This window comes from Astatotilapia calliptera, chromosome 16 (genome assembly GCF_900246225.1).
Source record: "Astatotilapia calliptera chromosome 16, fAstCal1.2, whole genome shotgun sequence".
Taxonomy (NCBI): domain Eukaryota; kingdom Metazoa; phylum Chordata; class Actinopteri; order Cichliformes; family Cichlidae; genus Astatotilapia; species Astatotilapia calliptera.
Window position 1 is genome coordinate 5,637,587 of NC_039317.1, and position 16,387 is coordinate 5,653,973.

At 39.0% G+C, this 16,387-nt stretch overlaps 1 protein-coding gene across 1 annotated transcript; it reads left to right on the forward strand.

Annotated features, from left to right (window-relative positions):
- Nucleotides 1-1,883: 1,883 nt before the first annotated feature.
- On the forward strand, nt 1,884-7,027 carry LOC113007891 (piggyBac transposable element-derived protein 4-like). Its single transcript, XM_026144924.1, has 3 exons — nt 1,884-2,206; nt 5,113-5,229; nt 5,310-7,027. Exons 1-3 carry the CDS (start codon nt 2,037-2,039, stop codon nt 6,970-6,972), a joined length of 1,950 nt encoding a protein of 649 aa, XP_026000709.1. The 5' UTR covers nt 1,884-2,036; the 3' UTR covers nt 6,973-7,027.
- Nucleotides 7,028-16,387: the final 9,360 nt, after the last annotated feature.

The window sequence follows — 16,387 nt, forward strand, 5'->3', positions numbered from 1 at the left end:
CAGGCTCACTGTCAAAAGGCTCATTGTCAACCATGAGGTGCATGGTATTGTGTCGTTTGGCAGCTTAAATATGTGTTTTGCGACACTAACACTGGGCATTAACTGTTTTTTGTGCTTTGCAAAGTAAAAAGGAAACTGACTGTTACTCCACAGAGCACACCAGAAAGTCCTCAAATAATGGACAACAGTTCTTCCCCAGAGCCCCTTCCACAGCTGTCAAGCACCTCTACCCTCCAAAAAAATATCTAGGGTGAAGCAAGAAGGCAAGGACAAAGAGGATTTGAGGGCAGCCTCTGATACCAAGGCTGATCTAAGCATGGACAAAAATGTAGAAAATAATAATCTGTTGGGGGCTTCCCATTATGCATGATGCGTGAGGAATGTTTCCTCTTCATTATTGTAGGGTCTTTCCCTTACTGCAGAAAGTGCCTTGTGGTGACTGTTGTTGTATTTATATAGGTAACATTTAATTATCTGAAGAGTGCTTCTAAGAAAGTGACTTCAAGATATATTACGTTCAGTTTCAGAACTTTAAAGTCACTTCAACTTTATCTTAACTCAGCTCTTCACATCTCAATGCAAAATGCCCACTGGTGACCATTTACAACTTGAACAATTATCAGTGTGTTTAAGCTGACTTTGACAGTAACATAAATTAACCTAAATTAAACCTAATTTAGGTTAATTTAATTTAACCTAAATTAAATATAGATGAGTAGTAACGTGTTAAAAGTAACATGTTACTGTAATCCGATTGCTTTTTTCAAGTAACAAGTAAATTACGATTGCAAAAAAGAAATTAGATTACTGTTACTTTCCCATAAGCACGCTGCGTTACTGCATTACTAAACTGTGATTTTGTTTGTGAGACTGTCTCATGACAATGACGTACGAGTGTGCAACATCCCTGACAGCACCAAATGTGTTTAGATCAACAATCGATAATATGGAGTGCGGAGAGAGTACGACCATGCAGCGTTTAAAGAATGGAAGTACGGGCATTACTTTGAGTTTGATTCCATAAAAAGTGACAATGAAAAATTACGCTGCCACGGGAATGTGAAATTCTCAGAGAAACCCCTGGACCCCCAATGACGTGACCACTGCAGCACCAGGCAAACCTCCACCGGCCCCATTCCTGTTAAACAGGTGAAAACAGACTTAAGAATGACAGGACTTGGTGCAGCTGAATCTTCGATTTTATTTATTTATTGCTGTTTTCCTTGAAAGAGTGAGGGTAAACACAAAAGTTTTTTTATTTTATATGCTGTAATATGCAGAAAATAGGTTTAAATATTAAACAAATTTCTTCAGGTCAGAGCATATAATTAAATTTTTGCTTGATGCAATGTGCATGAAGTTAAAAGATTAAAACTAATAAAAGATGTTTTAAAAATAGACTTATTCATTTGATTACATTTTATATGATATCATTTATATTGCTTTATAACATATTCAAGTTGTGTATCATGTTTTTTTTTAAAAATGGCTAAGTAATAAAGTGACTAATTACTTTTGAAAATAAGTAATCAGTAAAATAGAGTAACTGGATTACTTTCTTGGAGATGTAATCACTAATTAGTAACTAATTATTATTTTCAAGTAATTTTACCAACACAGAATAACACATTTCATTGTTTACAGACATATTGTGGATAACACTTTATAGGGACAGATCAGCTCAGAGTATCGCCATACAGGCTTGTCCTTTGAATGGGCTCCTTGAAAACACATGAAATTCCAACACGAACACGCTTTCGGCTCATAAAACACGCCCACGCTTCCTTAACCAGCGAGGCGTCAGACGTAACCAGTGACGTCACGTGCGCGTGGAGAAGGTAGCTGGATTTCTTAAAACGCGACGCGCGCTCGGCGCAGGACGTCCCGCCACTGCAGATCGACCAATAGAAGCCGGAGTTACTATCCCGACTAGTTTAAAGTTGCAGGAAGACTACTAATGTTTACACTCGATACGCATTACACGCCAGTCCTGCGTTGTGTGCGCTGTTGTCGTGCTGAACGTTTTACTTGCAGAAATGGCCTCCGAAAACAAATCGTGCAAGAATGAGGACGTGCTGGAGATCGTTTCGAAAGATAGTGAGGTAGAGTTGTGTGTTGACGATTCTTCGTCAGATGACGAAGATCTCATCCAGGTAGACAAAGAAAATAGCAGCGATTCGGGCTACGAAATACTGCTGCCCCAAAGGTATGCAATCTCAGGTTTATTGGTGAATGCTTTTTATCTTTTTGTCTTGGTGCACGGTCAGTCATCCAGTGTGGAAATCCCAGAAAGTGGATTCTGTTCATTTGGACATCGCGATTTCAGTGGGAGAAAAGTTTCATTACTCATCCCAGTAACTTGAATTGAATTTCCCCAACCTTATCAACAGTACATTTGATAGTGGCTGAAACTAGCACCACTGACTTACAATGCGCTGTGAGGTCAGTTTCTTGATCATTAATATGCAAATTGTCAGGACCATTAATCAATGATCATGAGTATCATTCACAGAGAACTGGGGAAAGGCTGCAAACACAGGAAGTGAAAGAGGCTAATTGCACCCACGTTATAATCAATCTAGTCACTTTTGGCCAATTAAACTATTGTATGGAACTGTGATGTCATATTTCTTACAATTTCTGCTCCCCTCTTGGCAAGATCTGTCTTGGCAACAGAGGCAGAGGCAGACATTTGATACACCCAGGGCTTAGCCCTAAAGGGTAGTATGCATGTGGGATTGGGGGGGGGGGGGGGGTTAGAAATGACTGAAAGATTGGGCTCTGTTTTGGGTTTTGTTCAAAAAAGAATGGCTTCATGTAGGGAAAATATATATCAAGTATGCAGGACACCTTAAACTAGTTTTTTAATTAAGCAGCAAGGCAGAACAAAGTCGGGGCTGTATCAAGACACGAGGACTAAACCCCAATTCAACCAGACCCAGAACTGATCCAGAATTAAAACAGAACTACAACAGTTCAAAATCAGGACTACTGAGGACTTAACCAAGACAGAACCAGAATCAAATCTAGATGATAGTAGCACTAAAAATCATCATAGACCTGCACTACACTTATTTTTTAATTCTACCAAAGTACAATATTTAGATTGAGAAAAGTTTATATAATTATTTAGCCTTGTTGTGCAAACAAGCCTGCATAACTTAATAAATGTAGAATTTGAAAAATAACAAACCTAAAAAGAAACACTAGGTACGAGATACATGAGTACCTATGATACGCTGGTACTTTTGGTAAACAACCATTTGACTAACATGTTTGTCTCACCTGCTCTTGTTCCACCTCTGTTCCTCTCTCTCCCTCTTTGTGCTGACAATCATCAAATATACAGTTGAAACCAGATATTTATGTACTCTTCAGATAAAAACACAAACACCTTTTTAATTGTAACATCAAATCAGACTAAATGTTTATTTTTTTAGATTGATAAATATAAAAAACATTTGTTAACTTTAAGAGTAAAGAGAGAAACTATCTGTATTTCTTAATTGTAAATGGCACCAAATTGTATTCAGAATTGAGCCACACTTATGGAGCTCCACAGTTCTTTTCCTGGTGTTTTGGTTGATGTCTCTTGATTTTCCCATTTCAAAGAAACAGACTCTGTTTTGCCTTATATGCATCCACAGGTGTGCCACCAATTTACTCACATGGACTCTACTAACCTATCAGAAGCTTCTTCAGCTCAGAATGGAATCGTCTGGAGTTTTCTTATTAATTAACAATAAACTTAGTGTATATGTGCTCCTAAATTTGATGAAAGTGATAAAAAAATAGACAGATCTCTCTCTCTTTATTCTGACATTTAACGAATTCAAAAGATATTTCAATATTTATTTATCCAAAACAAGTTTACTCTAAATTGATGTTTAACAGTAAAAAAATGTTCTTGTGTTTTCCATAAAGTGTATGTAAATATCTGGTTTAAACTGTGGATATACTGCTGTGTATTGAAGTTCCTCTTGTTTTGCATAGAAATATACTGAACAACATACAAAGCATAATAAATAAAATAACATCAATCAGAGTTTTTTCTTTGAAAGAAGCTCCTTATGTCCATTCTTGTACATTACTGAAACCGATTTATTTAGCCGTGGAGGGAAACAACTGAATATATGAAATAAACACATGTAAGCTAAGACTCTAAAGAAACAGCATTGTTGTTGTTCGGCTTTTCATTTCGCCATTTGTTGATTCACTCGAAGAGCAAGTAATGTAATATGGGTCAAGTGATCAGTTTGATATCAATCTTTTGTGATTCACCGTCATATTTACATTATTTGTACAGTACGAATGATTTGCTTTGGTACCTGCTCAAACTTCAGTTCTCCTCCTCTGTCTGCCTGGCTCCGTTTCTCCAACAGCGCACTCGCAGGCAGCAGCTCCCCCCGCCCCCTCGCTCAGTCGCTTAGTGTCTGAGCATACCAATATTACACAGTGTGCACTATGTGCTTCGAATATTGTGTGTAGTTGTTGTTTTATACAGTTGTCAGCCAGGCATGTAACTATGAAAACACTCCAGAAGACCCCGGGCTTCTGACAAAACAACCCGGGCTTAAGCCCAGTAAGCGCCCCCCCCCCCCCGTTGGTTGTCGGTGACAACCAAATAATTAAAAGGTGTATATAAAAGTCACCTGAACAAATATTGTTTGTACCTTCTAGTTTGTGATATGAATCTTCTTTCTCATCCAAATGACTTGATAGCATTCATGAGAGATATGTTTGACCTGCTGCTGGCTGATAATAGGTCAACAATTCATTTATAATAGTTAAAATTCCCGCAATCATTTTTTGGCAAATACCAGAAATCCATTTTTGGCACAACACCGTTATTGGCGCAAGAAGCCGCTATTATCCACTGATCAATGGTCGAGACAATTTGCATGTTAGTGATCATGAAACGGACTTCACGGCCCGTTGTTGGGCAGTGGTGTGAGTGCTGGTCATTATCTATGTTGTATTTGTTGATAAGGTGGAGAAATTCAGCTGAGACTGAAGAAGTCTTTTAGACGAGTAGTGAACCTTTCTCCCACTGAAAACTCCACGTCTAGAAGAATCTAATCAACTTTTTGACCTTTATGTTTGTTTCATTAGTGATGATGACGACTATGAGCCCCTAAGTCCCTCATCCCCTGCACAGCCATCAGAGCAATATCATTCCCAAGCCACACAATCTACCTCAGCTCCCACTGTCCCCCAGTTGCCTGAAAGGTATATAATCTTAATTTTACTACTCCTTATAAAGTTAAGTTTTTCATAGATTTTGAATAAGTATTCTTTATTTACCACAGCAGCAACAATGATGACTATGAACAACCTCTGCAAAGCCCGGCCAAAAGAAAAGCTAAATTGAAGCCTGCTAGGTCTAAGGCTCGGAAGAGTGGGCCTCCTGAACAGGAAGAAATGTGGCATAACAAAAAGGAGGAGGACAGAAATCCTGAACCCTTCAAGTTTATGCCCTCCAGGGTACCTGGTCCTACATTTAACAAGACGGCATCATGGTCTCCACTTTCGCTCTTCCAGCTTTTCTTTAGTGTACCTGTTGTACAGACAATCATTCAAAATACCAATGCCAATGCTGCGAGAAGGAAGGCAGCTGGTGTAAAGTTTCAATGGACTGATCTGACAGTGAAAGACTTTTACGTCTTCTTGGCTATTATTGTTTTCACAGGCCTTGTAAGTGTACACCACAGAGCTGACTACTGGAAAAGAGAATGGCCATACAATTTTCACTTCCCCCAAGAATATATGTCCAGGAACCGTTTTGAGGCCATTGTGTGGTCATTGCACCTCTCCAACCTGAAAGACGACGAGGAAAACAAAAAAAAAAGAAACACCCCGCAGTACGATCGGCTTTTCAAAATCAAGCCGCTCTACGACCAAATCGTGAATGCCTGCAAAGCAAATTTCCAGCCTTACGAAAACATCTGCATAGATGAGAGGATGGTGGCATCTAAGGCTAGAATTAGCGTCAAGCAGTGTATGAAGGCGAAGCCCACAAAGCGGGGATACAAGCTGTTTGTTCTGGCTGATTCAGCATCGGGTTACACATGGAACTTTTCTGTCTACACAGGGAAGAGTGAAAGCAGCATAAGCCATGGTCTGAGCTACTCAGCCGTTTTAGATCTTCTGCCATTTTCTTTGCTTGGTCGGGGCTACACTTTATATTTGGATCATTTTTATACCAGTCCTGTTCTGTTCCAATATCTGCATAAGAATTGCTTTGGCTGCTGCGGAACCATTAAAAAAACCCAGAGTGACTTTCCCCGCACAGAAAAAAATGACTTTCCTAAAAGAGCTGAGAGGGGAGATATGCGCTGGATTAGAAAAGATGAAGTGCTCTTTGTCAAGTGGATTGAGACTCGGGAGATAACGATGTGCTCCACAGTGCACAGGGCCTTCAGTGGAAAGACTGTGCAGCGTAGAGTGAAGGAGGCTGGGGCGTGGTCGGCAAAGCAAATACCTGTTCCTGATGCAGTGCTGGATTATAATAAGAACATGCATGGTGTTGATTTATCTGATGCTCTCATTGGTTATTACAGTGTTCAACAAAAAACAAAGAAGTGGTATAAGACTTTTTTTTATCACTTCGTGGACATTGCCATTGTGAACAGTTTTATTTTGCACAAGGAGATATGCAGGAGCCAGGGTCAGGAGCCGGTAACTCAGAAAAAGTTCTGGGAGCACCTTGCTGTGGAAATGCTGTCTTTTGCTGTAGGCTCAGCACCAGCAGCACCATCGCCCACACTCACCTGCATGCCGCGTTATTACGGCAGCGATGCTACACAATCCAGGAGGTACTGCAGGAGGTGCCTGGATGCTGGCATCCCAAGGGTGAAAACACCTATTTATTGTAGGGCTTGCAATGTCCCCCTGTGCCTCACGTCAAAAAAAAACTGTTTTGAGCGCTGGCATGATAAGCAGGAATATTTATCAAGTGTAAATGTGCACTGATGGCTTGCTTCCGCTCTTGTAATGAAACCTAGAATTTCAAGAAATACTCAAATCATTTTGAGAATGTCATTATTTATTTATTTTTGTTAATCAAGAACCTCACCTAATGTCAACTTTTGTCCATGTATTACAGAACAATATGAGCAGAGAAAAATCCCTGTAATGGGCACCTTATGCATCTGATTTGGAGTTCTACACAAAATGTTTTGCCATTTCTAATAGCCCGAGTATAGGTTTAAATACAACACCCAGAATAGGATCACAAAGAATAAAGTCTTTATTATACACTTAGGAGAATCCGTTCAGAATTGTATAGAGCTGTGGAAAAGTATACCTCAGGACGGTCAATCCAGCACTCTCACAGGAGTCACAATATTTTATGTTTTTATACACTGTCAACCTACAGTGCTGGGCTGTGGGCTGAAGTCAGATTCGTATTTAACTTGATTAGGATATGTATTAAATTTATATCCTTAATATATATCCTGAAAAGCCTATAAATGGATGTCCTTATACTGGCATTAGGCTCCTTCTAGCTGCAGGCCTCAATCATTGCATTCTTTTATTTTTATTAATTGAGTAGCAAAATCTGTCATTCTCCCTGGCATCCCTCATCCTCCACAGCTAACCAGGCTGTCAGTAGTGGCTCTTATACAAGAAACCTACATTAGGTGATCTGTGCCATCCCTGAGCAGAGCAGTTTTCACTAAAAAAGTTCATTTTTTTCTGTCCTTGCAGTATACTGTACTATATTCAGCTACAGTAGAAGTGATTCAGATGAACTCAGTCATGGTACGCACCTGGTGTAACGGCTAAATGTAACGAAGCACGTTGAGTAGGTGAAAGGATGGTTCCACAGTGTGCGGCATCAACTGTCAAACATGGAGGAGGAAGCGTGATGGTCTGGGGCTGTTTCGCTTGGATCCAGGGTTGGTGACTTGTACAGAGGGAGAGGCACCCTACTACAGCATTCTGCAGCACCATGCAATACCCTCTGAGTTGCGCTTAGTTGGTCAGGGGTTCATTCTGCTGCAAGATAACGACCAAAAACATAAGTCCAAGCTATGTCGGAACTACCTCAGAAAAAAAAGAACAAGATAGTAAGCTTGAAAACATGGAGTGGCCAGCGCAGTCTCCAGACTTAAATCTCATTGAGCTGGTTTGGGATGAAATGGACAGAAGATTGAAAGCAAAGCAACCTACAAATGTCACACATTTATGGGAATTTCCACATATGGGAAGAACTTTCTGAAGAATACTTGATTTCTAATGTAGAAAGAATGCAACGGATATGTTCAGCTGTTATATCTGCAAACGGGCACTTCTGGTTCCACCTGCAAGAGAATTTTAGAAAACCTTGGTGTTTTCCCGGACAGCTCTTTTAAACTCGAGAAACAGATCTCAGCTGTGGCGAAAAACAGTTTCTAGCAGCTGCGTCAGATATCTAAAGCAAAGCCATACCTCCCTTTGAAGGATCTTGAAAAGCTCATTCACACTCTTATCACTTCCACGTTAGACTACTGTAATTCCCTCTACTCGGGCCTCCCATCTTCCTCTATTCACCGGCTCCAGTTAGTTCAAAACGCAGCTGCACGTCTCTTTACTGGTACTAGAAATTATGCCCACATCACACCAGTTTTAGCCAACCTACATTGGCTCCCTGTTGATTATCGTATCAATTTCAAAATTCTTTTGCTTACCTTTAAAATTTTAAATAATTTGGCTCCCAGCTATCTATGCGAACTCCTTCATTTGTATATCCCTTATAAGGTACTTAGATCTTCCAATCAAATGCCCCTGATGTAACCGAGGTCTCGTCTGAAGTCCAGAGGTGATCGGGCCTTTGCTGTCGTAGCTCCCAGACTCTGGAATAACCTCCCTCCTTATATTTGTTCCTCCGAGTCCATCAAGTCTTTTAAATTGCATCTTAAAACGTATTATTTTAGTCTGGCTTTTGATTCAAATTAGTATGTTATTTCGTGGCTAGTTTTTGTTTCAAACAATTGTCATTTTGTTTCCTGCCCTCCTTCTATCTGTTTCTTTTTATTCTGTCCTATGCTATTGTTCTGACCGACTGTGAAGCACTTTGGTCAACTTTGTTGTGTTATTATGTGATATAGAAATACATTTTGATTTGATTTGAAGAGAATGACAGTCTATTTGTCTCTTTCCTATTTGGTGTGAACAACCCCTTCGGTAATCTTTTTGATAATAGTGGTATGAGTATAGTATGAGAGTCACAACTCTAACAGAAAAGGAAACAGAGAAAAGCCATGCGGGTAGGAGCTACTCTCCTGAGCTAAGGTTAGTCACATGGGGCATGGATACAGCTGAACCCACCCAACATGAATATCCTGAAAGAACTTTGTGACTTTAGAAAAGATAACAACGGATAATATGCGGATATTAAACGTGACTTGAGAAGAGTTGATGCTAGAGTGGAAGAGGCAGAGGGGTGAATCATAGAGACTGAGAAGGTGCTACAGGTGGTGTCATTGTTCATTAAGAGGCTAACAGCGTCAAACTAGACCTGCTCGAGCAGGAAGGCCGAGTATGCAGAGACAACCTTCGGATATATGGAATATGTGACGATGAAGAAGGGTCCGACATGATTAAATTTTTGTACAATTTATTGAAAAACTCCCTGGGCTTTTCCAGTGGCCAATCACTTAGAATTGAAAGAGCACATAGCACTTTGACAACGAAACCAAATGGGTGCGAAAAGCCCAGATCTATTGTCATGAAGTTTTACCCTTTAGGCTTATGAAAACACGCTAGTTATGGGTGTGATTGGTAAGCTTTACAAGGAAGCCTCACTCTATGCAGTATGTTAAAGAAAGACGTGAAAAGGAAGGAAACATTTCAATATGAAATTGAATATGAAACTTCAGTATTCTTTTTCTGCTACTAAAAAATGCTATATTTAGCATTGTGTTTTCTGTGAACCAATATCTTCTTGTTTGTAAAATGACAGTTTATCTGATGGGAAAATACGGTCACAGTAAAGGTTTATTCATGGACGGAAGAAAATCTGCTGTAATCCCCTACTTTACCTCTAGGAGGAAGCAAAACTATTAAAATTAGTTTCTGCTGCTGTTATTTTAGTAAGTCTTATGATTTACTTATTTAATTGGTTCCTTCTGAATTTTTCTTATACACCATGATGTTCACTTGATTTCTGCTTCAGTATAATGAAGAACAATCACAAGCACTTCATGAGATTAAAGAATTTAACTGGGAAAGAAATCAAATTTATGCAGTCAGTATGTACAGTGATGATTCTTCTTCATAACTTCTTCATAAAATTCTCTGTAGCTCTCTGGTGGTCATCCATTCCTGTCTTATCAGTGCTGCAAGCCAATCACAGGCTGTTCACTTGCTTCTTAAGGACTGACTGACTAGATTAAGATTTGGGGAGTTTTCTGGCTGTAAATGTAAATTTGATGATCACCAAATCACTTAGTTATAACTTCTGCCTTGTGACATGTTGCTCCATCATACTGGAAAATAGACAGATCACCACTAAATTCCTTCTGGATTGTTGAAAGAACTTTTGCACCATTCTTAGTTCATGACAGTGTTTGGGGGCAGAATTGTGACTGTGCAGAATCCCATGGATGAAAAGAAACCACACACCTAGATAACCTCAGGATGCTTCACCATTGGCACAAATCATGGTAGCATTTACCTTTCCTCTTTTGGACTGTCAATTTTTTAGAATTCCTTAACAGTCAGAAACGGGCATCATCAGTGAAAACAACCTTCCACTTCTTCTACTGTCCAGTCCTTGCAGTCTGTGCAGCATTTCAGTCTTTCCTTGATGTTTTTCTTGGAGAGAAGTGGCTTCAAGCATCTCCTATTTTATAGAGAAGTCTGTGCTTTCAACTGATGCATGACATCAGTGGACTCACACTTTCTCTTGTGCTATAAGATGATACAGAACTGCTGATAGCTCTTCGTATAGGGCCAAATTGTCATTGGATTTTTCAGATGAAGTTTACTTTCACACAATGGAGCTGTTTACAGTTCATGAATATACTTTTGATCACCCTGCATTAACCTTTTGCAACAACCACAAGACATAATTGTTATGAGATGCGCCACACATACTATATGCAATATTACTATAAAACTCACAAAAAACGTTTCTTCTCCATGTGACATTACAAATATGTAAAATAAACAATACAAATGTCTTTATACACAATGAAATTACACAAATTTTTCCATAAATGTGCAGAAATTGCTACTTTGTCTTGTATGAAAATCTTGAGGCACACATGGTTACATTGTATATTGCTAGGAAAATGGGAAATTGGTTGAAACATATATGGACTCCATAGCATATAAGATGTTTGTGCAGTTCTAACAATATTTACTTTTATTCTTCAGTCCTTGAACTTAGGCAAGCTTTCTTGCCATTTCTTTAAGCAGTGTTCAGCAATAGTTCTCCAGGCTTCTCGGAGGACACTTAAATCTCTTCTTTGGATGCTGGCTGTCTTATTCTGTCAGTCCTGTCAATACGATCCCACACTGCTTTATTAATGTGGAGGCTAGGCATTACATTGTGTGTTTTTCTAACTATAGCAATGGAAGAGTTTAAGAATCTGCAACTTTTCTGTGTGAAGTTGACCTTGTTGGATTAAACGCACTATGTTGTCTCTATTCTTGAAGGCCACTACTTACAAGAAGGCTTGCCCAGTCTTTCCAATATGCTGCATGTAGATTTTCGAGTTATCTTTTGCGCACTGTGTTCTAAGACAGTCTTTGGGCTTGCAGTCTATGTAGTTAAAAAAGAATTCCTTGTCTGTACTAGTGTTTGACCCCTTAGCAAAGGTAAATAAAATTCACTTCAACTCAATTTATCCTAGATTTCTACAACACCAGGTATGTTTTTATACCATATTTAAAAACGTTTAAAACACTGAGGTTTAGTGTATCTAAACACAATCCTTACAAACTTAAAGCTCAGGTGTCAAAGTGGAAAATGAGGATCCGCACTGAGAGACAGAAAATACAAATAAGGAACTGTGCACTGTGACTCATATAAAGCTACTCTAGAAAGGTCCAAGAATAAAAATAAGGATATAAGCATAAAAAAATCCTCTTTGAGTTTGTTAGGTGGAGACAACCCCAAAAGTCGTAATTTTCCTCTGTAAGCGCTAGATGTTTTAACTGTGTGCTAAGAAGTATCACTGACTTAAAATGGGGTGTTATAGTAGTGTGCTAATTTTCATCTGTCGCCACCAACTCTTTTAGGCCTTATCATAATATCAACAAGTTTAACCTCAAACCATAAAAAAACAAGACCGAATCATCAGATAGCTTTTAAGGAGACAGACACAGTCCAAGCAGAGGGCCAGCCAAAATGTCCTCACTTTGCAAAAATTTCCTCACTCCTCCCTCTGCAACTTTAATTGGCCCTCATAAAGAGAGAGGTTCAAGAGGATACTTGGATTTAAACATTAAAACCAGGCTAATGTGCATCTGTGCTCTACATGGTAGTAATCTGCATAGTTATGCTTTACGCAATGTCCATTACAACATCTCTCTCTCTTTCACAAGTAGATTCTCTCTCTCCTGCTCACTCTGATTTCGCTCCTTTACATTCATACAAATGTGACCATGTCACCAAAACCACGCTTAAGTGTTTATCTTGATGCCTTATGCCATCAACATATGAATCATGCTATGTATTACACCAATGCTGTTTCCCTTCCAAACATAAACATATAACCTCCCCCTTCCTGTGAATCTCAAGGGAGTCCTGCCACACATTCTTGAGTGTACACTTCATTGGCGCAATGATTCAGAGCAGCTCATAGCCAAATAAGACGAAACCCCCTCAGCTTGCCTACTTTGTCCGCATATGAGCTGCTTCTGTAGCTACATGGACTTGGCCACTTGTGGATTCATACACAAAGACAGAAAAACTTTGGGCTGCAGTTCTGTTAGAGCTGAATGCTATTTGTGATCAGCGACTCTGAAATTTGATTTTTAAACCACTATTATGTGTACAGCAAAAAAGAGAGAAAAGAAAAAAGGGGAGAGGGGGTGTTAGCATAGAACAAGTGCAGAGTTGCCCTGGACTGGTCTGTTTAGACTTGACAGATCTCTTTTTACTTGAGCTGTGCCATTTGGCCTTCAAAAATTCCAGACATGTGCCAAACTGCAATGAACTTTGACTCCATTGTCTTGATTTTTTCAGGCTTCCCTGTTCTAAACTGGCCTGTATTGCTGTATGTGATTATTCTGAAAAGTCCCAAACTGAGAAAGCAGGAGATTGTCACTCAGCTCTTTTGATTACACGTTGGGCTCAGGGCTTTATTTTTTGAAACTTTTTGTTATCAGACTTAGTTCTTGTTTTTTCTTCATTCTTTTACCCCATCGCCTTTTCTAGAGCTAAATTTACAAAAGTTGTAACATGACTTTCAAGAATAGAAAAGAACAAAAGTGGTACCTACCTATCCCTGAAAAGGGGCTCATGCTAGTGACTAGTAAACAATAAAGTTGTCCCCTTCTCAGAGAAGCTTTAATCATAGGCATTTTTAAAGCAGGCAGATGGATACTTCCTTTTGCAAATATGTTACAAATCCGTAGAAAATGTGTAATGTTGTTAAAGACTTACAAAAGTCACCTTTTACTGTGTTGGTTTCTTTGGGGCTATTATGTGTGGACAGGCATGCCCTCATTGTGCTTGCATGGGTTTTCACCTCCTCTTGGATAATTCTTAATCAACCTTAGATGGGAAGCAAATTACATAACACACCGAAGAGCATAAAATGCATAGAATGAGGTGTTAGATGAATAAAAAAAGAGCAATACAACTTCAGGTGTAAAGTGCATTAAGTGGTTGATAAGAGTTGAAATGTAAGTCTGTTCTGTTCCATTATTATCCATTATATTTCAGAGTTTTATATTCGAAACTTTAATCATTTGGATCTGAAAGATTGGAATATTTTACTATAAGAGTCAAATCATGAATCTGTCTTATAACAGTGAGGGCCCAACAATAAAACTAGCTTTGCTTGCTGTAATCATTGATCTTTTCCAGTTTGTCCCAGAGAAGTCTGTTCCCGAACCACTTGTACTGCAGAGGGACAAAATCCTCAGTCATTACTCTGTAAATTTACATGGCAAAGTTGATCTGAAGCAAATATGAGGCTTGAGCAGTCTAGCTTTGTCAAATCTAGGCAATGTTTCCCAATATCTAAATTAAAATCACCTCTTTTATTACTATCTCTGCACCACAGCTAATTAAGGGAAGGGGGGGGGGGGGGGGGGGAATTGTGAATTCTTCTGTTACTTCAAATACAATTAATCAAGAAATTGCTTTCTTTGGTCTGTTTAAGGAGCAAAACCCTTTTCAGTGTCCACTTCAAACTGCCTAAACATGAGAGGTTGAACAAATGAATTAATTCTGTTGTTTAAAGTTTCCATTATCTAGTAAAAAAGTTTCAGCTAACGAGACAAACCAGTCCTTCATATTATCTGCTGACAGTGGTGAAGGGTTTTAGAGGTGTAAAATGTGTAATGTTCTCACAAATAGGAAGGTCCTTTTAAACTTTTATTTATAAAAGTAAACTATTGACTATTACACCTGAGTCATAATCCAAATGTATTTGTGATGATTAGTGCTTCAGGGAGCTTTTACACATGACTGATGATAATAAGTTGATGACCCAGAATGAAGCAAAACAGAACAGGAAACAGCTACATGACAGTCAGAATTCCTCCTTATGTCTGTCTTAGAAAAGTGTGTGTGTGTGTGTGTGTGTGTGTGTGTGTGTGTGTGTGTGTGTGTGTGTGTGTGTGTTCATGCTGTTTGATGCAGGGGAATGGACTTCCTGTTCAGGATGTGTTGTCATGTTGACTAACCAAGGACACCAAGAAAGGGAAAGGACCTGGCCTTCAGAATAAAAGCTTGGTATGTGCCGTCTAGTTAATATGATTAAAGGCATTTTAACAATCCCAAAGCTATGGAGGCTAAATAATTTGCTAATAGTCTATAAATAGAGCATTATATTAATAATGTGTTATATAAGGTCACAAACAAACATACAAACAAACATTGGTTTAATAAATATACATAGATTAGTGTGTAATAATGATTTCCAAAACAAATTAATATGTTCTCATAAACTTGCCTGAATTAATCCATTAAAATATGTAGGACTTGAGCCAGTTTGTGGAAGTCACAGTGTTGCCTCTCCAACTTGAATACAGTGTCCGAGATAGTGAAAGGGGCATCCCTTTCCTGCCTAACTGTGTCTTGTGTATGTGATTAGAAATTGGCCAAATACATAGTACGCCAAAGGTGGAGGACAAGAGAATTCATGAGCATTTGTGTGTTGTGGATGCAAGTTTTAATTTGTGTCTGCACCTTCAGATTCAAAATGGGAAGGTGTTTTATTGTCTGATAACAGGTCTCTTTCACCAAAGAACCGAAATGTGAAGAAAAGAGACAGCATGACTGGATTCTGGATAAAATGCTTTCCTCTTCTTCCTCAATTCACCACTCATCTCCTGAACTGAAGTCAGGGCACTAACAAACAAAAATGTGCATATCAATTTCTTCAGATTTTGTTGCAGTTACTTATTGCCAGCAGATTACACATGCGACCCTGTGACAAGCTGACAACCAGCTGTAAGACAACAACTGGAACAAGGAAAGTTTCACTAACACAGGCAAACAGAGGCTAACAGTTGCGAACAAGTGTTATTGGCAGAAAACTTCAGGATGTTTGCGACAACTCGCCTCAATATAGGGCTGGTTAATCTGGGATACCAGGCATTTTCCTGGTGGGCCGATGGGCCCAAAAAGTGACTCAAGGGTAAAAACATAAAATACTTGACACATAGCCTTTTGTTTATTATTATTTTTAGCTCTTACACCTATTGTTAAGTATATGTATTCCTCAAATATATTTAAAAAATTTTTTTTATATACAAACAGTAACAGAAAAAAAGTTGGTTATGTGGTACAGCCTAAATTTAATGTTTTGATCTCTTTTGGCTGACTACAACATGTTTGTCCTATAGCAGCCACCATAGTACTGAGAAGAGTTGACTGCAACAGTGTTGGGGAGTAACGGAATCCGGTTGTTCAGTCTGACGTCACTAGCCGTGTCTGGGTCTAAACTCCGCTGCAGGTCCACATATCAAACGATCACTGTGGCATTACTGAGAGTTGAAAAACTGTCTAAAGTCTTTCATCTTTAATAAAATGATCAGCGTTCTGCTCTACCAGGTGTAAGAATTGAGTTTAACATCCAGGCATCCATGAAAACGGAATTTATGACATTTAACGGAGTTAGAAGTTAGCAGGGCGTTAGCTCGCTAGCTTCTATCTAAATACAATATAGCATGTCCTGACTGCAGGGTTTTGGAAACAAATTAAAACGTACAGCTCTGT

Bases quoted from the DNA above. Each gene is read 5' to 3' on its own strand.
- LOC113007891 (XM_026144924.1), top strand. From the start codon at position 2,037: ATGGCCTCCGAAAACAAATCGTGCAAGAATGAGGACGTGCTGGAGATC. The intron at 2,207-5,112 runs GTATGCAATCTC...TTGTTTCATTAG, and splicing joins GAAATACTGCTGCCCCAAAG to TGATGATGACGACTATGAGC. The intron at 5,230-5,309 runs GTATATAATCTT...TATTTACCACAG, and splicing joins GTCCCCCAGTTGCCTGAAAG to CAGCAACAATGATGACTATG.